At 39.3% G+C, this 24,072-nt stretch overlaps 1 protein-coding gene across 1 annotated transcript in view; it reads left to right on the top strand.

Moving 5' to 3' along the window:
* Positions 1-24,072, top strand: part of slc4a9 (solute carrier family 4 member 9) — a 72,040-nt gene that overhangs the window by 5,797 nt on the left and 42,171 nt on the right. The window contains exons 2-9 of the mRNA XM_033030076.1: positions 2,774-2,934; positions 6,394-6,546; positions 8,147-8,223; positions 10,630-10,787; positions 11,923-12,010; positions 13,300-13,454; positions 19,158-19,274; positions 19,698-19,872. Of these exons, the coding sequence (XP_032885967.1) occupies positions 2,774-2,934; positions 6,394-6,546; positions 8,147-8,223; positions 10,630-10,787; positions 11,923-12,010; positions 13,300-13,454; positions 19,158-19,274; positions 19,698-19,872 (1,084 nt within the window). The remainder of the gene's footprint in view (positions 1-2,773; positions 2,935-6,393; positions 6,547-8,146; positions 8,224-10,629; positions 10,788-11,922; positions 12,011-13,299; positions 13,455-19,157; positions 19,275-19,697; positions 19,873-24,072) is intronic.

Below are 24,072 nucleotides of genomic sequence, written 5' to 3'. Positions count from 1 at the left end.
AACAGGCCATCTCGACCCCTCTAGTCCGTGCCGAACACATAATCTCCCCTAGTCCCATATACCTGCGCTCAGACCATAACCCTCCATTCCTTTCCCATCCATATAACTATCCAATTTATTTTTAAATGATAAAAACGAACCTGCCTCCACCACCTTCACTGGAAGCTCATTCCACACAGCTACCACTCTCTGAGTAAAGAAGTTCCCCCTCATGTTACCCCTAAACTTCAGTCCCTTAATTCTCAAGTCATGTCCCCTTGTTTGAATCTTCCCTACTCTCAGTGGGAAAAGCTTTTCCACGTCAACTCTGTCTATCCCTCTCATCATTTTAAAAACCTCTATCAAGTCCCCCCTTAACCTTCTGCGCTCCAAAGAATAAAGCCCTAACTTGTTCAACCTTTCTCTGTAACTTAGTTGCTGAAACCCAGGCAACATTCTAGTAAATCTCCTCTGCACTCTCTCTATTTTGTTGACATCCTTCCTATAATTAGGCGACCAAAATTGTACACCATACTCCAGAATTGGCCTCACCAATGCCTTGTACAATTTTAACATTACATCTCAACTTCTATACTCAATGCTCTGATTTATAAAGGCCAGCACACCAAAAGCTTTCTTTACCACCCTATCTACATGAGATTCCACTTTCAGGGAACTGTGCACAGTTATTCCCAGATCCCTCTGTTCACCTACATTCTTCAATTCCCTACCATTTACCATGTACGTCCTATTTTGATTTGTCCTGCCAAGATATAGCACCTCACACTTATCAGCATTAAACTCCATCTGCCATCTTTCAGCCCACTCTTCCAACTGGCATAAATCTCTCTGTAGACTTTGAAACTCTACTTCATTACCCGCAACCCCACCTATCTTAGTATCATCTGCATACTTACTAATCCAATTTACCACACCATCGTCCAGATCATTGATGTACATGACAAACAACAGTGGACCCAACACAGATCCCTGTGGCACCCCACTCGTCACTGGCCTCCAACCTGACAAACAACCATCCACCATTACTCTCTGGCATCTCCCATTCAGCCACTGTTGAATCCATCTTGCTACTCCACCATTAATACCCAACCATTGAACCTTCTTAACCAACCTTCCATGAGGAACCTTGTCAAAGGCCTTACTGAAGTCCATATACACAACATCCACTGCTTTACCCTCATCAATTTCCCGAGTAACATCTTCAAAAAATTCAAGAAGATTAGTTAAACATGACCTTCCAGGCACAAATCCATGTTGACTGTTCCTAATCAGACCCTGTTTATCCAGATGCTTATATATATTATCTCTAAGTATTCTTTCCATTAATTTGCCCACCACTGACGTCAAACTAACAGGTCTATAATTGCTAGGTTTACTCTTAGACCCCTTTTTAAACAATGGAACAACATGCGCAGTACGCCAATCCTCCGGCACTATTCCCGTTTCTAATGACATTTGATTTTTAAAATATTTTTTTTTTTTTTTTTTTGATTTTTTTTTTTTGTCAGCCTTTTTTATTGGAATACACAAGACAATATTTATATGTTGGCATGCTTAGTGAATATTTTATTTTACTGGTTTATAAAAATAAAATACAAAATAATTTTAGAACACAACATAAAACACTGTACAATGCTTTGATATGATACAAATCAAAGAACTTAAATAATTACATCTTTATGTACACCCTACCTTCACACAATGCATGTCATTTGTTCATCTGCATATTTCTGCAGACCATGAAACCTGCCAGACCATTTCATACTCATTGTTGCTTTTGTAAAGTATTATGTTGATGCTAATTAGGGCTCCATAAAACAGATCACAACTTCTTGGCCAAGATAATCAAAAATAGCACAAAAGGCATTAAATTCTAGATTCCCACCCTTATGCCTTAATTCTTTTTATGGCCTGAAAATCTATCAGTCTCGTATAACATCGTCAGTCAGCATCTGCGGTCCTGTGGAGTAGAGTTCCAAAGATTTGCTCAACTCTGCATCGTAATTTTCCTCAGTTTCCACAGTTTTAAATTACCAACCACTTTCCGAAAACTAAGACCTTTCCGTTTTAAATTTAAAAAAACAGAGAACGATGGAAATATTCAGCACATCAGAAAACGTATTTCAAATAGAAACAGCATCAGGGTTTCAGATTGATGATGTCATCAGTTATGCTCATCATCCTGGTGTATTAATTATTGCTTCTCATTTCCACAGGCTGTTTAACATATTGAGAATTCCTAGCATTATCTCATTCTTCCCAACTCTAAAAATGTTTTGCTTTAATTCCCCTCTGGATTTGGTCGGGCAAATATGTTAGTCTCCTCTAATCCATTCAATCTCTACTTTAATGAGCTCTCCTTTGTTCTCTTCCTGGCTTCTCGAGTCGACTTCTCCCTTTCTTCCTTCATGAGTCTCCACAGGGAAAATGTACAAAGTTCGTACAGACAGCACCCGTAGTCAAGATCAAACCCGTCTCTGCCACAGTAAGGCTGCGCCACTGTGCCGCCCCTTCCTGTAATTCTTTTCCAAACCCATCCCTATTTTCCCTTCTCCCTTTAAACACTTCTGTTGATTTAACTTGTGGTTACCTCCTAATGTGTCCTTCAGCTAAGTTTTCCCTCACACTTTGCCCTTGGCCTTTTTTACTGTATGTAAGAGGTACCGTTGAAGTGAAAGTTGTAATATTAACATGTATAATGTTTATGTATATAGTTCTTCAAATGAATCATAATCATGCATTTTCAAAAGTCAAATCTATTATTTATTCACAGGTGGATAAAGTTTGAGGAAAAAATAGAAGAAGGAGGTGAAAGATGGAGCAAGCCTCATGTAGGCACCCTGTCCTTACACAGTCTATTCGAGCTACGTACCTGCATAGAAAAGGGAACACTTCTGTTTGATGTAGAGGCTAAAAGCTTTAAGGAGATATTAGGTAAATATGAATGAAACTAATCATAAAACTAACATTTAATATTTACACAATTTTTTCCACACAGCATTGGAAATGCTTTATAAATTTAAAGAGTTCATAATTCATTCTTGCAATGGTTTCTTTACATTTTTTGTAGGGAAAAGTGCAGTTTCAGAACTTGAACATAGCAGAAGCAATTATTTCTAATAATCGTTCTAGTAATAAAACACTGGCAGGTTTAGTAGCAGAAGGGAACAGAACTTTCTCAATGACTATCTCCCGAGGAAAGTACAGCCTTCTGGTTCACTCCTCTGACAAGTGCAGGTACGTCTTTGGGCTAGATTCTCTGGATTGGTAGGGATTCCTGCAAAAATATCTATTGCTGCTTGCTTCTTCACAATTGCAGCTCTGTTAGTTGACCCTTCTATTCTTCTATATAACACCTAGAAATTGCCAAAACCCCACTCCCCAGAACAAAAAAGCCTTGTCAAATGCCCTTACATTATGAATCTTGCACAGCTGTTTCAAGGGCATTGAAAACATACAAGTACATGGGTTTCCTCTGGGTGCTCCACTTTCCTCCCATATCCAGAAGTCGTAGAGCTAATCGGACGATGTTTCAATCCCAGTCGTAAATCGGCACTCTTGCTATTTGCAGTGGGATTGGAGTGGTGAAAGGTGGGGTAGGTACTTCATTGGGGTCATCAGGTGGGCACCCTCCTTCTTTGATGTTTCATTGATAAGCCCACAACATCTCCAGAAGGCTCAATGGTGATACCTGGCATCCCCCCTCAGTTCCATACCCTCCTGTCTTCATCTTGCAGCCCAATTGTTATCTCTCCTTTTGATCCAAAGCCATTTGCAGCTTTATTCTGCAGAATTTGATAATGACTTGATTGCTTGTTGGAGGGAGCGACCCCTCACCCCCATTTTCTTTAATAGACTGGTCGTAGATTTAGCAACAAATCCTCTGCATCCCACTTCTACAAGGGAACATATTGGTCTTCCAGCCATCCCGGCAGCTTCAGTTGCCAGTTCAGAGTACTTGGGCTTTTTCCTCTCATAAGCTTCTTCAACACCATCTTCCCATGGTACTGTCAATTCCACAACGTATGCCAACTTGGCTGTTGTGGACCACAGGACCATGTCTGGCCGGAGTGTTGTAGCCACAATGTCTGGGGGAAACACAAGCTTTTTTTCTAAGTCCACTTCCATTTTCCAATCCCAAGCAGGCTGCAGAATACTTGCATCCTTTGATGTTATCTGGTGCTCTGGAGGTTGGCCTGCTGGTACAAATGTTGTGAAGTGGACATTTCCTGCCGATGTTTGTGGGGAAACATTTGTGGTCGTTCGCCTCTGTTCCAGGATTGATGCCAGCTGTCTGCGAACTTGGTTATGCCACCAAGTGTAGTCTCAAAGACGTGTGGTTTTAAGGATCAATTGGCCTCTGTAAATTGCCCCTATTGTATAGGGAGTGGATGTGAAAGTGGGGTAACATAGATCCAATGTGTATAGGTGATTGATGGTCTATGTAGACACAGTGGGCCTAAGGGTCTAGTTCTATGCTGCATCTTGCAGTCAAAAAGTAATCCTGCAATGCAGACAGAGGCAGTATTAGTACAGTGTCTTAGACAACATTTAACTCTGATTTTCAAACCAAAACTGAGGCCCACCTGAAAATTTGATAAAACCGGCAATGTAGTAAGTCGACAACTCGTTTCCCATATCATCTTTGGTCTGCTAGTTTCCGATGTTGAAGGTAACATAGGCAAGGGAAATATGAAAATTGCTGCAATATCTTTAACAGGCAATAAATGCTTGACTTTTAGGAGTAAATTTCTTAATCTCACAGAGTTAAAATTCTGAAACTAGACTTTTCTAAATAAAAGTTACTCATTGCATCAGGGAACAGTTAGATAAGTTAATAATTTGGAGCTTTGAATAGAACTAGGAAAATCATACCATTCTTTGCTTCATGAAATAAATGGCAACTGATATAAAGAATGAAACAAAACTGAAGAGCCAAGCAGCTACAGTATCAATTGATTCTACTAGACATCATTCAAATTAAAAAATGTGTTTTTCATCCTCAGCTGTTAAAATATGCAATTTCAAGTTTCTCTTTCTTATATTGTTAGCGTTAAATATTTGTAGTGATTATATCTGATTGGACCAAATACACTCAACACAGGCAGACCAACATTAATCAGTATTCTTTGTAAAGGCTCTCTTAATGGCCCTCTAATGGAAAGGATCAAGGATAGCCGTGAATGTCTTTTGCACTGAGACAACTAGATGGTTTTCTATACATTTTCACTATTGAAATATAAACACCAACAAAACTTGAGTCTAACAGCAGGAGTTCTAAAATGATATTTTTGGAAAGGAGATAAAGTTCAGAAGAACATCTATTTTTCTTTTTCATTAACTTATGCTGTCAAAATCGGGATTTGTGAATTGTGAATTTCCACAATGTTATTATCAGGTTGTTCATTTAAATGATTTTTCAGAATTTGTAGATACAATTATAGGGTTTTTCTATCAGCAATTTAAAATGTTACTTGATTAATCATAACCACATATGTAAGATCAATAATTATATTTTCCTGAAAGTTCAGAAGATCAGTGACTGTGTTTCAGTAAATAGAAGAGCTATTATCACATGTAGATTCGATGATAGTCCACTTTGAGGATTTCTGTCAGCTAATTTGATCTAGGGCACCGTGAGATTTTACATGGAGTGTTTGCCATTAAGACCTTAAGATAAAGGAGCAGGAGATCATTCAGTCAGTGAGTAGTGGTCCTACTCCACTAATCTGTATGATTGATTGATTGAAAGATACAGCATGGAAACAGGCCCGTCGGCCCACTGAGCCAACACTGACCATTGATCACCCATTCACACTACTTCTATGTCACCCCAATTTCCCATCCACTCCCTACACAGAAGGGGTAATTCACAGAGGCCAATTAGCCAACTAACTCACACTTTTTGGGATGTCAGAGAAAACTGGAGCACCAGAAAGAAACCCATGTGGTTACAGGGAGAACATGCCAACTCCTCAAAGACAGCACCCGAGGTCTGACAGCTTGAAGAAGATACTGGCTGTTCTTCTACCTTTGCTTTACCTTCCTTCACTAACTCAATTCCCTGGGTTTCTTTTGCAGTCAAAGAAGTATTGACTTCCATCTTTTTCTGTCAATACAACTGGATTGTATGTATATGTCTGTGAGAAAGAACATAGAATAAAAATACACAGGTTATTTTATGATGTCTCATAATGGGCTCTCCGACTAGGTTCACAAAGAAAATCACAACTTGAATCAGCTGTCAGATTCTTGGTGAAACATTTTCTTATTAATTGTGCATCCCCAAAAGAGATGACAGCGACAAATAAGAAGTTTCTGCAATTGTTGGGCACATCCATTTAGTATCAAGTGAAGTAAAATCTTTATCTGTAAAATTTGTTTGGATTTCAGAGACAATAGTCAACAATGAAATTATAAACGGCAATCTCAGAAGTGAGCTCAAGGAAAAAGTCACATATATCCTTCTTCGGAGTCACAAGCACCACACAAAAAAGACCAGGATACAGGCCATGGTTGACCTAGGGAGGAGAATTTCCTGCACAAGTAAGTCATTATTATTACGAATTTCTATTTTTTATTTTAATTTCTCTGTATTCGGTTTCTGCAACTTCTATCATCAGCCTATGTGTGCAGCAGAGCAACCTGCTCCCAGTTCTTTGCCAATATTGTATCAGGCAATTCAAATTACTCAGACAATATTGAGATTAGATTTGTTCTCCAAAGTCTTTTTTTTTTTTACTTTTCCAAAGATACTATCCAATTTTAGTGAATGAATTAATTGGCATCTGGGGTCCTTAGCCAATATGTCTTTGTCTTTGAAGACTAAATATTTTTTTCCCCAATCTACAGGGAGGTGCCAGCTTGAGTTGAATAATATTGTGATGTTGTGGCAGAAACCAACACCGTGAAATGCTGGAAGTTACAGAAATGTGTTCTGCAGGTCAACTCATGAGATCACAGATGCTCAACAGAGAAGAATATCAATTGGCCCATTGTGATCTCTCTGAAGGATGAACTTTGCTCAACCCCGTACACTTTTCCTTTCAGAAATCACAATTATTTGTCCAACTCCTTTTGAAGCTAAAATGCTAATGGATAATTTGGTGAAATTGAGAGATCGAAGTCAAAGTCAAAGTAGCCTTTATTGTCATTCAGACCTTGCGGCCTTTTTGCTGCCTTGCAGTCCTACATATAGTAAAAATGACAAAAACACACAATAAACACAAATTAACATCCACCACAGTGAGTTCACCAGGCACCTCCTCATTGTGATGTAAGGCAAAAGTCTTAAGTCTATGTCTCTTCCCTTCTTATTCTCCCTCGATCGATGTTTACACAGAATTTTTAAACAATCATTGCAGTGCCCTGTCATTACATTTATCCTGTTACTCCTGCGAACTTAAGGTGGGATCTCCATCACCAGAAGGACTACGGGGATTTCATGTCTCGACCCGAAACGTCACCCATTCCTTCTCTCCAGAGATGCTGTCTGTCCCGCTGAGTTACTCCAGTATTTTGTGTCTATTTATCATTTTCTCAAGCATGATTACAGGTGGGCAATTAATACAGGCCTTACTAGCAATGCCCAAATCCTGAGAATTAATTATAAAATCATCCTCTCCACAATAAAAAGTCAAAATACAGGAAAAACTCAGCTGGTCAGGCTGCATCTGTGGGAAGTGAACCAAAATTAATGTTTCAGGTCAAAGATGCTTAGACTGAAACATTAACTCTTTGTCTCTTCCCATAAGTATAACATAACACCCTGCTGTGTTCTGCTGCAGTGTCATACTAATTACCCATGATACAATGTTATCACATCCTAACATGGTATTTAAGATATCTCCAAATGGTGAACAATACCTCATTTTTGTTTGCACCCTTACACCCCAGAGGAAATTTTTGTTGATCTTCTCTGCCTCCCTTTTTCGTGAGTGGTGAATAAAACGAATATAATTTTCTGAGTAAACTTGAGCTAGTGCAGCATAATATATGCACATAATGATTGGGAAATTGGACACCTTAGGACTGGCTAATATTAAAACTATTTCAACTTTGTCTGGTAAATGTCATCAAAATGTTTTCCAGAATGATGAACAAATGAAAAACCTATCTTAATGAAGGAATTTATTTTCCTTTTCAGGTACATCTGTTCCCATGAATTATAATACAACTACAGGCTTTTCCAATGAAATATCAGATAAACCTCTCCAGGAACAGGTAAGAATGGGATTATATTTCAACATGTCACATTTCGTACCTGTTCAACTATTGCAAAATTCTGTCCCCATCACCTTTCATCTCTACAGCATTTGACCATCTCGCTCCAAAAATAGACTTTCTCTCGATGATTATTCCTCCTTCCCATCATATCTGTTGCCCATCATCTTTCCCCCCTCACGGTAAATGGGGTTGATTATAGATGGGGGATGGCTGTGGTGGAGGGAGTGACTCGGAGACTCCATCACAGCAGCCCTCCTCCTCTAATCAACCCTGATAGCTTCCCCAATTGATGTCCTTCATGAGGTCGAGTCTACACAATGGGAGGTGTTCATGGATGATAGGCCTCCCTTCAAGTTTTGGTTTACTAATGGATCTGTCCCACTTAGGCAACTTTTTAGGCAACTGCAGGAGACTATGCAGTCGCCACATGTTCGCGGGTGGTTGCCGGGGAGTCGCCTTCATGGTTGTGAGGAGTTTCCGCATTCTGGGAACTAGTCACGGCCTCATTATGGTTGCCACAAATTTTTCAACAAGTTGAAAAATTAGTGGCGACTAGTATGAAGCCGCCATGGAGAATTCTCGTGCCAAGTGGGCCGCCAGGAGATCCTAGTGGGTTGCCAGGAGGTCGAAGGTTCTTGAAGGATCTCGTAGGTTGTAGCCGGTGCTGACCGGTGAATTTAATTGGTACATTGGGTAAAAAAACGTAAGTAGTTTTCAGAACCAAGGATAACCGACCGGTAATGTTAATGTCTGCTGAGCTTCACAGCCGTGTATCTCTGACTCCTTAAAAGTTGTCTCCACTCCTTCTCCCCCTCTCTCCCCCCTCTTTTAAAGGACTTACCGTACACTGTGCTTTAGCCATCTTAATTACAGCGCCAACCTTCCCGTTCATCGCGGTGTGTGTCCAGACAATGCTCCCCCCGCTTGCCCTGTCCTCCGCCTGCATAACGGGCTGATGAAGGAAGCGATGTTTGTGTTGTGTGTGTGTCGCTGGCAATTGCCTGAAAAATCGCCTAAGTGGGACAGGCCCATTAGCCCGTTCAATTGCCATTGAAGCTCTGGGCTTTGTATGCAGTAATATTTCACAGCCAGTTGGCCTTGCGTTAAACAACAGGGGGCAACATCTAATCCATAGAAGTTATATAATGGTCATTTGGTCTAAGCAATTCTCTTTGAACTTTATTTGTGATCAGTAAAGAATCAAGATCACAGACATGATCAGGTCTAACCTCCCGTATATCCCTTTGTCCCTCTTTCCTTCATCATCCTAACCAATCTTGTTTTGAATGCTTAAGAAAGAACTGCAGATGCTGGAAAAATCGAAGGTAGACAAAAATGCTGGAGAAACTCAGCAGGTGAGACAGCATCTATGGAGCGAAGGAATAGGTGACGTTTTGGGTCGAGAGCCTAGGGTCTAGACCCGAAACGTCATCTATTCCCTCGCTCCATAGATGCTGCCTCACCCGCTGAGTATCTCTAGCATTTTTGTCCACCTTTCTTTTGAATGCTGATGTGATTTTTATCCTGACCTTAACCCCAACCGAGTAATAAATAATAAAAGTACAGGTTTTTTATGTTCCATGTATTTAAGAAGGATGAATGAGTCACAGTCCTTTTTTGATCATTTTGATAGCATTGGCACTGCACACAAATTCAGCCAGTAGGGACACCATTTGATGTGGATGTGATTCCTACAATCGATCACTTTCCTTTAAAAATAATTGCTCAATCTATGGTGAGCTTATTTTAAGCCTGATTAGTCTAAAGAATTATAAACGTACAATTTATACTACCAGTCATAACTAAGTTCTAGTTTATGTGTGCACATCTTTGCAGTTAAACTGGCAAACAATTCTTAACAATTGCTCGAGATTACTCTCTCAGGATTAAAATCTCACGAGATAATAGTCTTGTGATCATTGTGTCACATTGTTGATGCTGCACTCCATACTTTCCAATTCATTCCAGTCTCCTCTGGCATATTCATAAAGGGCCAAATGGCCTCTTTCGATCTTGGAAAATTTCTTCATTGTTAATTAATAAAATTCTACAATGTTATTCAAACTCTGAAGAAGGGTTTCGGCCCGAAACGTCGCCTATTTCCTTCGCTCCATAGATGCTGCTGCACCCGCTGAGTTTCTCCAGCAATTTTGTGTACCTTCTAAGATTTCTCTCTCTGGTTCCCCCCTTGAGGTTTTCTACAAGGATGCTGGATTCTGTTAATTGTTCCGCATGGAACATTAGCTTAATTCTATTTTTAATGTTTGGTTGCTAAAAAGGACCTGACTTTATTGCTTTAGTCCACAATCATTTCATACAGAAGATGAATATTGCAATTTGTTATAATATTTTACCAATGTTATTTCATATTTCTTACATTCAAAAATACTCTAATTTATTTAGCTGAAAAATAAGTTCAAGAAACACGTCCCGGAGGGTGCTGAAGCCATTAATGTGCTTGTAGGTGAAGTAGACTTTCTCGAAAAGCCATTTGTTGCCTTTGTTCGGCTAAAACAGGCAGTAATCCTTGGGGCCCTTTCAGAAGTGCCACTGCCAACCAGGTAAGCATATTATATCATGTGGATGTATGTGGAATCACCCGCATATTGCAAATGTTATTCATATCACAAATTAGATCATTCTGCACAATGTAAAGTATGGTAGGATATTTTTCTATCGATTTTTTCTATATCTACCCAAATGATCATTTTTAGTCAAGTAGGGACAGTGGAGTTAATAAGGATCACCTTGGTCCATCAATTCTTTTTTTTAAACCATGAAATACCCAGCAAGTGATAAATAGATATTATTAATGATATTCCCCTCATATTTTTTTCCTTTGGGATTAATGTTAGCACCTCCATGAAGCTCCAGCTCGAATCCTTTTAATACAGGATGACTCATAACTTACATCGCACTGTAGCTTGTGTTCTCTGTTTAAGCAGATTTGCCAAGTGTTTCAGGGGTTAACATTCGTTAATCCAACAGTATATTTTATGCTGCAAATTAAATACAACTTCATGTGTTGGATTCAATTATTTGTCCTCTTTCACTGCAACTGGTATCCTATTATTAATAATTGTGACTGTTTCTTTTATAGTTCTTTACATTTAAATATATTGAATTCACCAGAACATTGGCTGTTGTAATAAAATCCACCTGCCCGAATAAACTGCAAAAAAACCGTCTATTTAAGCAAAATTTAGATTGGTTTTTTTTTCATGGAATTTTCACATTTTTCTATGTCAGGATGTCCACAAGTCAAAGTTGTAAGGAGTCACTTTCCCTGCCATGTTTTATGATTAATGTTGAAGTTTGTATAATGTGTACCACAAAGCTCAACTTTAGTAATTTGCCAAACAGATGTAAGGAGCGGTATCACCCTTTACACAGGAGAAATGTCTAAACTCTGACAAATCCAGCACAGGTACAGCTACAAAGAACCAAATGGTTCCTTTCAATGTTGTATTTCCTTTGAATTATACACTATGCGTTGGGGTATCTTGTAAATAATCTTGGGTGAATTCATTTATCTGTTGATTTTATCAATGGTACATTTTGTGAGCATCATATATCCATAACATGTCTTCAAGTTTATGATTGATGATGGGTACAGTTAAGGTAACACCGGGCCTCACAACATTTACTTTAAAACAAGCTACACAGAATTGGCTCATCTCTTTCTTTCTCTTTCAGATTTTTGTTCATTCTTCTTGGGCCAATAGCAAAAGCTACGATTTATCATCACATTGGCAGAGCTGTTGGAATTTTGCTTACAGATGAGGCAAGCCAGTATAATTATATTTCTTTTGTTGTAACTTATTAACTATGCAAAACATATAATTACTGTCCAAACTACCACACAAGGTGCTAATGGTATAAGAGTCAAGAGTCAGGCCAAGATGTTTAATTGTCATATGGCCAGTTACTTGAGCAATGGAATTCTTACTCGCTGCAGCTTTACAGGCACAATAAATCAATATTTCATAAATTATCAGTTATTCTGCTAAACCAGACCACGATAATGCGATAATGCGATAATGCAAGCCTAAGTAGGTAGTGTAACCTTACTGCAAAGTCCACAATAGATCGTTGCTCAGATAAGATTATAGTTAAGATTGTGCAGGGGGTTCAAGAACTTGATGGTTGATGGGAAGAACCTGTTCTCAAATCTGGAGGTAATAGTTCTCAGGATGGGTCCTGCATCTTTTACCCAATGGTAGCAGTGAGATAAGAGCATGGGCAGATGATGTGGGTCTTTGATGATATAAACTGCCTTCTTGAAACTGCGCTTCCCTTTGACGATGAGAAGGTCAATACCCGTAATGGACCAGGCAATGATCACCATTATCTGGAGGCTTCTCCATTCCAGGGCTTTTAGATTTCTGAACCAGGCCGTGATGACAACTAGCCGTTATGCTCTCCAGTATACACCTGCAGAAGTTTGATAGAGTATTTGACAACAAGTAAAATCTCTTCAAATTTCTGAGGAATTAGAGGCCTTGGTGAACCTTCTTTATAATTACATCAACGTGCTGGACCCAGATCATCAGAAATGTGTATGCCCAGGAACCTGAAGCCAAAACTCCCGTACAACATTTTTTGTAGCTATAAAAATGAAAACTGCACAATTTAACTTCTATCGTATTACAAGAATTTTAACCTTTTCGTAATAAATGGTACTTAAAGTTGTTAATTACCAACTCTAACATTCTGAGGAGAATTTAATCAACAATTTTGTAGAAATGCAACAACTTCATGGAATTTACAGGGAAGTTTGAAGATGACTTACTCTTTATGTGAGAGTAACTGTCGAATATCACAAGGCATTCAACAACCTTCGCTGATTTACAATTCAAGAGGCAGCACATTCTGGGACCTTATTTTCTAATTTAGTCAATTCATTCTGAATTAAAAATGTTCATGAATTGCAATAACATTTCTTATATTCTAAATTAATGTGCTCACAAAAACCCCACCAAATAATCTGATAATAATGTTTGGTATCTATACTTTTAAATATCATCTGTCCTTCCATTTGGCAGATTAAATAACGTAAGATTTATATTTCAGTTATTCCATATTGTGGCATTCAAAGCAAAAGTGAGAGAGGACCTTCTCGTTGGATTTGATGATTTCCTTGATGAAGTGACTGTGCTTCCTCCAGGGAGGTGGGATCCCACGCTACGAATAGCCCCACCGAAGGTTCTTCCATCAGTACACAAAAGGTAAATGCTGAACAAATTGATTAGATTTAGTTTTGTTCTCTAGATCCAATTGGCTGCCCATCAACATATAGGCCAGGAGATTCGGCTTCCAATACTGCTGCCTAGAGGACAGTTGGTTTATTGGCCACTGACAATCAGTAAGGGACTTTGCCAACATTAAGTTGTAGACATGGGTAAGTATGTGGAGTTCCTCCCACTTTATTTATCAAAATACAAGAACTTATAGAAACTTAACTAATTGAAAATTAACAAAATAGCTGCATTGAGTATATTTCTTACTGCTTGAGAACTGTATCATCCTGAAAATGAGGGCAGTGCCTTGAAGGAATATCTGCTGTCAAGTGACAAAGAAATTCCTGTAACCAGCAAACGTATTCCATGGACCAGGTTCGCTGTTCAATCATCAACACTGTCTTGGAAGCAGGTGCTAAAGCTAACTGCAGAAGTGGAAATCTATACCAATCTTCTCTAACCTACTGCGTTACAGTGTGGCTAACTGAATATAAACAGATATTATTAGCAAACCCACACCATATGTAGAAGGATTTCTAAAATTAATTCTCCCTTCTCAAGGTGTAAATTGTGTTTTTTTAAAGTAAATTACTGGGATTGAACTGAAATAATATGTTGGATTAACATTTTCTATTTCCTCAGTATCAAAGGCATAGAATTGTGCTATGGTTTATTCACAGCCAAGAGTTCTGCTCCATTGATCCAGGGTCTGAGTTTAAACCTCATTGAAACAGCTAAGGAATCTGAATTCATCAAGTACAGTAAATCTAGAATTTAGAAAAATATATTCTTGCAATGATAGCCGTGAAATGACAGGATTGTCATTGAAACCAAACTAGTTTGCTGAAGTTCTTTGTTATTTGCTATTCTGACTTGGTATGGTCTATATGTGGTTATGTCCTAATTGCTCTCTTCTTCTTCTTGCGTATAGCGTGCACAGCCTAACGTTGTGGGTCAACTTGTTCTATTTGATCTTGTTTGTTCACATCGGGTTGATTGCATTAGTCGAAACAGGGTGGACCACGTGAAGATTGCAATCTCCCACCCTGTCCTAATTGTTACCTCAGATCAAGGGAAGTTATGTGTATGCTGGCATTGGCAACACTGTCTATATCCCATAAATAAATAAACTGTTTCTGCTGAGTCTTTTATAGAAGATGATCCTGACCCTGGGGATCAACTCTTAGGTTTTCTCACCACTGTTACCAGTATTTTAAGATATCTTTCACTTCTTGGCAACCAGAATCAGAGGCTTAACCCATGAGCCATCTGTCTGGAGCAACTTACAGTTTGCCACTTAACTGTTCTGAATTATATTTTATCATCCTTACTTTATAATTTTGCATCCTTGTGGCCTTATGATTGTGATTGTGTTTATAGTTTGTTTGGTTGTTTGTTTGTTTGTCTTTTCGCACAAAGTCCGCGAGCATTGCCACTTTCATTTCACTGCACATCTCGTATGTGTATGTGACGAATAAACTTGACTTGACTTGACTTTATTGATTGATCTGAATTGATTGGACATGTGATTTTGAGTCTACTGTGATTCCTATGTCTCTATCACATGCATCCTTATATATGTTTAAATGCCACTCGAGGAAGCATGCAATGGTCATTTCTTCTTTTTAATGTATGCCCGTGCTCTGAAGCAATTCATTTACTATCGTAATACTAAATTAAAATTCAAAATTTCCACATTTCTCTGAGTGAAAACTTTTTTTATCCTATAATTCATGTTTATCTATTACCTGGGTTTACTGAATCTTCACAACTTTGAGCCTTTTAATGCAACTTTGCACAATATATTTTGGAAATTCAGATGCTATAATGTTGATTATTATCCAATTTTCATGTAATTTCCCCAAAGAAGAATTGAAGTAAAATTCTCATTTTCTTGATTCTTTTTAACCCAATATAACATGTCTAGAGACTACAAAAAAGGGTCTATGCAATCAGAATAACATTTTAATTTTATTAGTCAGCCAGCTAAGTTCCTCTTATTGTTCCTCAACATTATATTAAATGAAATGTAAAATACTAATGGATTTCACTAATATTGATCTGTGGTCTCATTTGCTATCCCTTTTCAAGCTGAACACTACTTCAGACTATTTCTAGTCCTCTGGTTTCTCCTTCGTTTAATGACGCACTTATAATGATCGTCCGTGGTTTATAAATTTACTTCTTAATTGTTTTCTTGCTCCCCAGTATAAATGTCATCGAACTGCGAGAGTTTATTTGTTTAGGTGATGGACTGGTTGCATACTAGCTTTGCTTGAAAGAATTGTGAGTTCAAATCCCTGCTTCAGTTCAGTGACAATGCAAAAAGTCAATAATTTGAGATGTTAAATGATGGGCTGATCTGGTCCCTGTGCCAGTATTCTCCTTTCAGCATTGTCTACTTCCCACATTGTGCCGTAAGGCATTCAACCAACCAACTTCACTAAAATCAGTTTTGTGAGTTAATAGTCAGTCAGTTGGTAAATTTCTTAGTTTGTAGTTTGTGGGGTAGGATTTGTGTTCCATTCCAATGATTTGAATGCAATAAAACAAGACTGATGCTCCACTGCAGTCCTGAGGAGGTGCTGCATTGTTGGAGTGTGTCTCTTGTGTAAGATTACAGGTCCTGTCTGTTTTCTCATCGGGCTTTGGAGACCCAATCTGACTGCTCATCAAAATATCTTTTTGCATTCTTTTGACGAGGACTTGTCCTTCATGGCCTGGTTAAAACATCACGAAAATTGATTACTGGGCTGTTATTGTTATGAGAAAATTGTGCGGTGTAATTCCCACATTACCATGGTAACCATGCTTCAAACTACACAGTCAGAATGTCTGCAGTTTTGAACATTCGCTTGGCTGTAAGGAGCTTTGGCAGGTCTTGAGATTGTGAAAGGCACCAAATAAATGCACGTCTTTCCTTAGTTAAAACAGAAAATTGGGTCCTTCATGTCTTTGGTGTTTGTAGGACCGTGTAAGTGTGGCCGCCTTTATATTGGAATTGTAACTGTCTCAGTATCTCTCTCGAAGATACCTGAAAATAGTCAGTAATATATGAAAACAATAAGAGAACTCATTAAATAAATGAGCACAAAGTCTGGCAACATTTCTCAATGTGACATTCCTAACAGAGGCAAGTGAACACTGGAACTTTCTATACAGTAGTTTAGAGATACAGCATGGAAACAGACCCTTCAGCCCACCAAATCCCTGCAGACTTGTTCACACTAGTTCTATGTTATCCCACTTTCTCATCCACTCCCAATACTTTAGTGGCGATTTACAGAGGTCAATTAACCTACAAACCCACACATCTTTGAGATGTACAGTACATAGATACATAGAAAATAGGTGCAGGTGTAGGCCATTCGGCCCTTCGAGCCATCACCGCCATTTAATGTGATCATGGCTGATCATCTACAATTAGTACCCCGCTCCTGCCTTCTCCTCATAACCCTTGATTCCGCTAGCCCTAAGAGCTCTATCCAACTCTCTTTTGAATGCGTCCAGTGAATCGGCCTCCACTGCCTTCTGAGGCAGAGAATTCCACAAATTCACAACTCTCTGGGTGAAAACGTTTTTCTCATCTAAGATCTAAATGGCCTTACCCCTTATTCTCACCCAACATCGGGAACATGGTTCCTACATCTAGTGTGTCTAATCCCTTAATAATTTTAAATGTTTCTATAAGATACCCTCTCATCCTAAATTCCAGTGAATACAAGTAGCAATGTTACAAAATTTTGAGATTTTAAAATTCAAGTCTGCAATTTATCCCATCAGATAAAGCATACAAAGAAGTTTAATTTGACACCTAATTCATTTTCATATCTTCAGTATTAAAAAAGTTATGGCCATTTTCATACTCGGAAATTAGCATCTTGTTCCCTATTGCTTTTCCATTGACTTAACACAAAAGCTGTGATCAAGGACTGTCAAAAGCCCATAACTTTCTTAAAAATTAAGAGAACTGAATGATATTTTCAGTTATTATAGATTGAAGCATTCTGAAACAAATATGAAACAATCTTACTTGGATGACCTGAAATTAAAGCAGATCATTAGTTAGTTATCCAATTGTAACTAATTACAAAATTCAATTACTAGATCTAAACATCTATCCATTTCTTAAGAAAAGGTTAACATTTTTTAAAAGCCTAAGTGTCCAAATAACATTCACACAATAATTCACAATATAACATGATTTTAAAATCTCATTGTCATGAATTTATAGGCCAAATGGAAGGAATTTAGTGTTTAATTCCTGTAAATTAATGGCCATTTAAATCATCTTGCGAGTGGGATTTTGTGGAACGCGCTGGTTTGGAACGTTGCGGTTGCAGTGAATTTAAACCCCATGTCGGCAGGAAAAATACTGCCGGTTCGTATATTTACATAATGAAATTTTCGCAACTTGAAATTTTGATTAAAGACATCCTAAGAAGCAAGTTTATATGAAAAAATAAACGGCATACCTTGCCTTGTACCCTATGTTAGATCCGTCCCGTTGTCGGCGTTGACGGCATTTGAAGATGATTTTAATTTTACTCCAACAATTAAATTATCCAGCGCTAATTTTAATAAACTTAATAAAACGGCAATCGAAGCGATTTTGCTTTAGCAACTAAACAGCCTGACAGAGATCGATTTGAATAGGCTGCAGAAAAATCGCATTTTAAACCCGCCCCCTCTTTCAAAGGTGCCAACGTCGCGCACACGGGCAGCGACAGAACTGCAGCGCCTCTGAAGGTAAGTTTTGTAACATACCTAATACAAGCCCAGTCGTTCCATCCTTTCATCATATGACAGTCCCGCCATCACGGGAATTAACCTTGTGAACCTATGCTGCACTCCCTCAATAACAAGAATGTCCTTCCTCAAATTCCTAAACATTGCTGCAACAACATAGTCACAATTACTCACATAATAAAGTCCTTAGTGGTAACTCCTTAAGACAACTATGATCAGTCAATATTATATATGACAAATATGGTTCTGTAATCATCCTTGATAATTATTTTATTATCTGTGAAATGCTTGGGAGCAATTCTAAAGTCACAAATGTAAAAGGTTTCCTATTTTGCTATATTTTCATCACATTTATCTCAAGATCATTGATGTTAATGGTTTGGTATTGGTTTTACATTGGTATTGAGAGAGCACTATGGTCATGTTTCCATATGTAAATCTGGAGATGTAAATGTGAATGAGAATGCTGTGGGCCAGCAATTTAGACTCTTCATATTAGGAACAAGGAACAGCAGATCTTGGTTTATAAACAAAGACACAAAGTACTTCAGTAACTCAGTGCATCAGGCAGCATCCTAGGAAAACATGAATAGGTGACATTTCAGGTCGGGACCCTTCTTCATACTGAATGTTCTCCAAAGATGCTGCCTGACCAGCTGAGTTACTCCAGCACTATGTGTTTTTTCTTCATATTAGGGTTTGTAAACCAAGGTTAGGGGTAGCAGTTGACAAGGATTGCATGTGCTGGACCTACAGTAGCAAATTCCAGACAATGTTGTAATGAGTTACTTCTCTGTAGGCTTGGAATACAATACCATGCGAAGCTGTGCTCAATTGGCACAATGAAACGATAATTTGTCAACTATATGAAAAATGCAGTTTAATTAATCTGCATCCTAGTTAAGTCAGTCTTTGTTAACACTATTAACATTTATCTTGCAGAAAATCTGCATATTCCCGTAGTTCTAAATCTTACATTCACAAAGGAGGCCGTGTTCACCCTGAGGAGAGTTATGGCAGTACTCTGCATGTTGCTGAAGATTTGAAAAAAACAGGAAAGTAAGTATATTTACATTACTTATGGTTTATTTGCAAGAAGTAATATAGTTCAGCTGAGTAAAAGGCACACCTGTATCTGAAGCCGTGACTCAGTTTCAAAATTTAGCATTTAATTCACTGGGAAAACGTAGGAGCAAACTACACTGAAATCAGACATAAAGTGCTGGAGTAACCCTGCGGGTTAGGCAGCATTTCGGGAGAACATGGATAGGTGACGTGTTGGGTTGGGACCCTTTCTCAAACTGATTATAGGTAGGGGGGTAGGGGGGGATGGAGAAGATAGCAGGTCAGTTCAAAGTCTGGCAGGCAGTAGGTTGATACAGGTGAGGGGGGGATTAATAGGCAGATTGTTGGCCTAAACAAAACCTTGCATTGTCAGTCATTCACAATTTACAAAAGCAAATCATTCTGTCTCTGTTCTAGGTTTTTTGGGGGATTCATTAATGACATCAAAAGGAAAGCACCGTGGTTTGCCAGTGACTTCTATGATGGGATGAATCTCCAGTGTCTTTCAGCCATCCTCTTCATCTATTTGGCCAGTGTAACAAACGTAATTACATTTGGAGGAATATTGGGTGATGCAACTGATAATATGCAGGTTTGTCTATTACTTTGCGTGAAATTTATTTTATTCATAATACAATATTGTAATTTACATTTGTGTTCATTTATAGATTGCAGTGTCTTGCAATTTTCCACTCCTTTCTTGTCCTGCGATGGACATGGTATTGTGCATTATGTGAGCCTAATAGTCCATTTCATGGATGATGTATGTACTTAATCGAATCACACACGAGGTCACTAAACTTTGTCCACTCCATTCTTGTCCTTGAAGTTATATTTTATCTGTACACCTCAATTTACTGCTTGCTTCCACTGTGGTTTCACTCTGTGTTTATCAGCTTCCTAGTTTCTTGTGGGTAGTGGACTTTCCTCCCCCTCTCCACCTTTGATTGTTTTGGCTTGGAAACAGGCTCTTCGGCCCACCAGGTCCATGCCAACCATCGATCATTCACATTAGTTCTATGTTTTGCCACTTTTGCATCCACTCCCCACACACTTGAGGTAATTTACGAAGTCCAGTTAACCTACAAACCCACACATCTTTGGGATAGACAATAGACAATAGGTGCAGGAGTAGGCCATTTGGCCCTTCGAGCCAGCACCGCCATTCAATGTGATCATTGCTGATCATCCCCAATCAGTACCCCGTTCCTGCCTTGTCCCCATATCCCCTGACTCCGCTATTTTTAAGAGCTCTATCTAGCTCTCTCCTGAAAGCATCCAGAGAACCTGCCTCCACCGCCCTTTGAGGCAGAGAATTCCACGGACTCACCACTCATCGTCTCCTCAATGACTTCCGTTTTCCCCAGGAGGGTCTTAAAGCCCTCCGTTTCTTCCTCGACCGCAGAACCAGCCAATTTCTGTCTACCAATACTCTCCTCCACCTAGCAGAGCTGGTCCTTACCCTCAACAACTTCCCATTCGACTCCTCCCACATCCTCCACATCCAAGGTGTAGCTATGGGTGCTCGCATGGGCTCCAGCTATGTCTGCCTCTTTGTAGGGTACGTTGAAAAATCCCTATTCCAGGCGTACACAGGTCCTATCCCCCAACTCTACCTCTGCTACATTGTCGACTGCATTGGTGCTGCCTCCTGCACCCATGCAGAACTCACTGACTTCAACAACTTCAACACTAATTTCCATCCTGCACTCAAATTCACTTGGACCATCTCCGACATCTCCCTACAGTTTCTAGATCTCACCGTCTCCATCACAGGAAACAGACTATTGACCGACATCTACTACAAACCTACTGACCCATAGCTATCTAGACTACACTTCCTCCCACCCTGCTTCCTGTAAAAACTCTATCCCCTACTCCCAATTCCTCCGTCTACGCCGCATCTGCGCCCTAGATGAGGTTTTCCATACCAGGGCATCGGAGATGTCCTCATTCTGTAGGAAACGGGAGTTCCCCTCTTCCATTATAGATGAGGCTCTCACTAGGGTCTCCTCGATATCCCGCAGCTCTGCTCTTGCTTCCCCTCCCCCCATACGTAACAAGGACAGAGTCCCCCGTGTCCTCACCTTCCACCCCATCAGCCATCGCATACAGCATATAATCCTCCAACATTTTCGCCACCTCCAACGGGATCTCACTACTGGCCACATCTTCCATCTCCACTCCTTTCTGTTTTCCACAGAGACCATTCCTTCCGAAACTCCCTGGTCAACTCGTCCCTTCCCACCCAAACTACCCCCTCCCCAGGTACTTTTCCCTGCAACCGCAGGAGATGCAACATCTGTTCCTTTACTCCCCCCTCGACTCAATCCAAGGACCCAAACAGTTTTTCCAGGTGAGGCAGAGGTTCAATTGCACCTCCTCCAACCTCATCTACTGTATCCGCTGTTCCAGGTGTCAACTTCTCTACATCGGCGAGACCAAGCGGAGGCTTGGCGATCGTTTTGCTGAGCACCGTCTTAACCTACCTGATCTCCCGGAGGCTCAGCACTTCAACTCCCCCTCCCATTCCCAATCTGACCTTTCTGTCCTGGGCCTCCTCCATTGTCAGAGTGAGGCCCAGCGCAAATTGGAGAAACAGCACCTCATATTTCATTTGGGTAGTTTACACCCCAGTGGTATGAACATTGACTTCTCTAACTTCAGATATCACTTGCTTTCCTTCACCATCTCCTCCCCCTTCCCAGTTCACCCTCCAGTCTTACTGTCTCCGACTACATTCTTTCTTTGTCCCGTCCCCTCCTCTGACATCTGTCTGAAGAAAGGTCTTGACCTGAAACGCCACCCATTCCTTCCCTCCAGAGATTCTGCCTGACACTCTGAGTTACTCCAGCATTTTGTGTCTACCTTCTGTTTCTGCCTCTACAGACCTGCTGAATATCACCAGCGTTTTCTGTTCTACATAACATTCCTAGCATCCACAGTTTGAATTTTTCCTTTCATGATTTGCAGGTTTGCATTTGTGAAAGTATATTGGCCTGAACTGGTACTCATTCATGAAATTAAATCCTATGGTTAAATGGGATAATTAGTGTTGTCTGTCACTGAAATCATGAAGGTTGTGCTGCAGCATAAATTGTGCATTCGCCCTTCATTTGCGTCAAATGAGCGAGACTAATTGTACATTCTCCTTCCAGCTCTTGTATTCCAGCACTATCACATTTAGCTTCATGGTTAAGGCTTATTATACTATTCTGTATCCTAGTTAAACATAGTCATAAGAGTCATACAACATGGAAACAGGTCATTTGGTCCAACTTGCCCATGCTGACTAAGATGCCCCCATCTCAGCTGATCCTATTTGCTCACGTTTGGCCCATATCCTGCTAAACCTTTCCTATCCACGTACCTGTCCAAGTCCCTTTTAAATGCCGTTATAATATATGCCTCAACTACTTCCATTATCAGCTCATTCCATATACCCAGACATCATCAGAGTGAAAAGGTTGCCCCTCAGGTTCGTTTTAAAACTTGCCACTGTCACCTTAAACGTATGCCCTCTAGGTTTTGATTTCCCTACCCTGGTAAAAGAATCTGTGCATTCACCCTATTTATTCCCATCGTGAATGTATACATATATTTGTACAATAGAATACAATAAAATCGGTTGGAAAGTTGAAATGAAAACATAAAACACAGGAGACACTCAGCATGCCAAGCAGAAAGTGTGGGAAGAGAATTAGATTCAATATTTCAGACTGATGGCCTTACATTGGACATATTAGGTTTCAGATAACCAGGCTTTCCAACTTATGTCAATACTGGCAGTTCAGATCCTACTGCCAAGTCATTAATGTGAAACATTAACAATAATTCTCTCTCCACAGATATTGTGTGACCGGCTGAGTATTTCCAGAATTCGCTATTTTATTCTAATACCTGCATTTTGCATTTATCCTTCCCAGTATCTATAGACCCAAACAGTTCTTCCAGGTTTAGCATCGAGTCACTTGTGCCTTTTCCAATGTAATTTATCTTTGGTGCTCTGAGGATATAATTAGAGATCCACCTAATACCAATAATTGGTATTACGAGAATATCCAATTATCTTCGTAACTAGACAATTCTCCAAAATATCCTCCAAACTGGAGAAACCAAATGCTCATTGGATGATTATTTTGTAGAACACATCCATTCAGTCCACAAGGGAGACCCGGTTTTCAATCACATGTAATTTTACTACATCATCCTTCGCGCACTCTTTTGGCCTCTTATATTGTTTCAGTATAACCAAATATAAGCTCACAAGCACCATCTGATCTTCTGATGAGGCACACCAGAGGCCTCAGGATCCAACCTTGCATTGTGCAATTTGAGGTGATCAGCCTTTCCTGTTGTATAGTGCTAATCAAGGTCAATAACATGAAATATTAACTTGTCAAAAGAAATATAGTCTATGTTTGCTTTGAAATGTTGCTTCTCTACATCTGAAAATATTCTTAAATCTCAGGTTAAACTGCAACTGTTCCTAAACTCTTCCTATAAAAAAGAATAAAATAAAGCTTTTCTTATAAGAAAAGACTTTCCACATTATTTTCCTTTTATGTTTGAGTTTTCTTTGATCACATTATATCCTGCTGTTTCTTGCTTTAGTTTCTTTCTCATTTGATGTACAAAAAAGAAAAGAAGACAGGTCATAGACCTGAAATATTAACTCTACTTGTTTCTCCAACAACCTGACCTGTTGAGTGTTCGTAGCACGTGTAGCACATTTACTGTGCATTTCCAGCATCTGAATAATTTAGATTTTAGTTTATAAACCATAATGGTT

Source organism: Amblyraja radiata, chromosome 11 (genome assembly GCF_010909765.2).
Source record: "Amblyraja radiata isolate CabotCenter1 chromosome 11, sAmbRad1.1.pri, whole genome shotgun sequence".
In the NCBI taxonomy this organism is placed as follows: Eukaryota; Metazoa; Chordata; class Chondrichthyes; order Rajiformes; family Rajidae; genus Amblyraja; species Amblyraja radiata.
The sequence above is the reverse complement of the archived record's forward strand: the minus strand, read 5'-3'. Positions and strand labels throughout refer to the sequence as shown.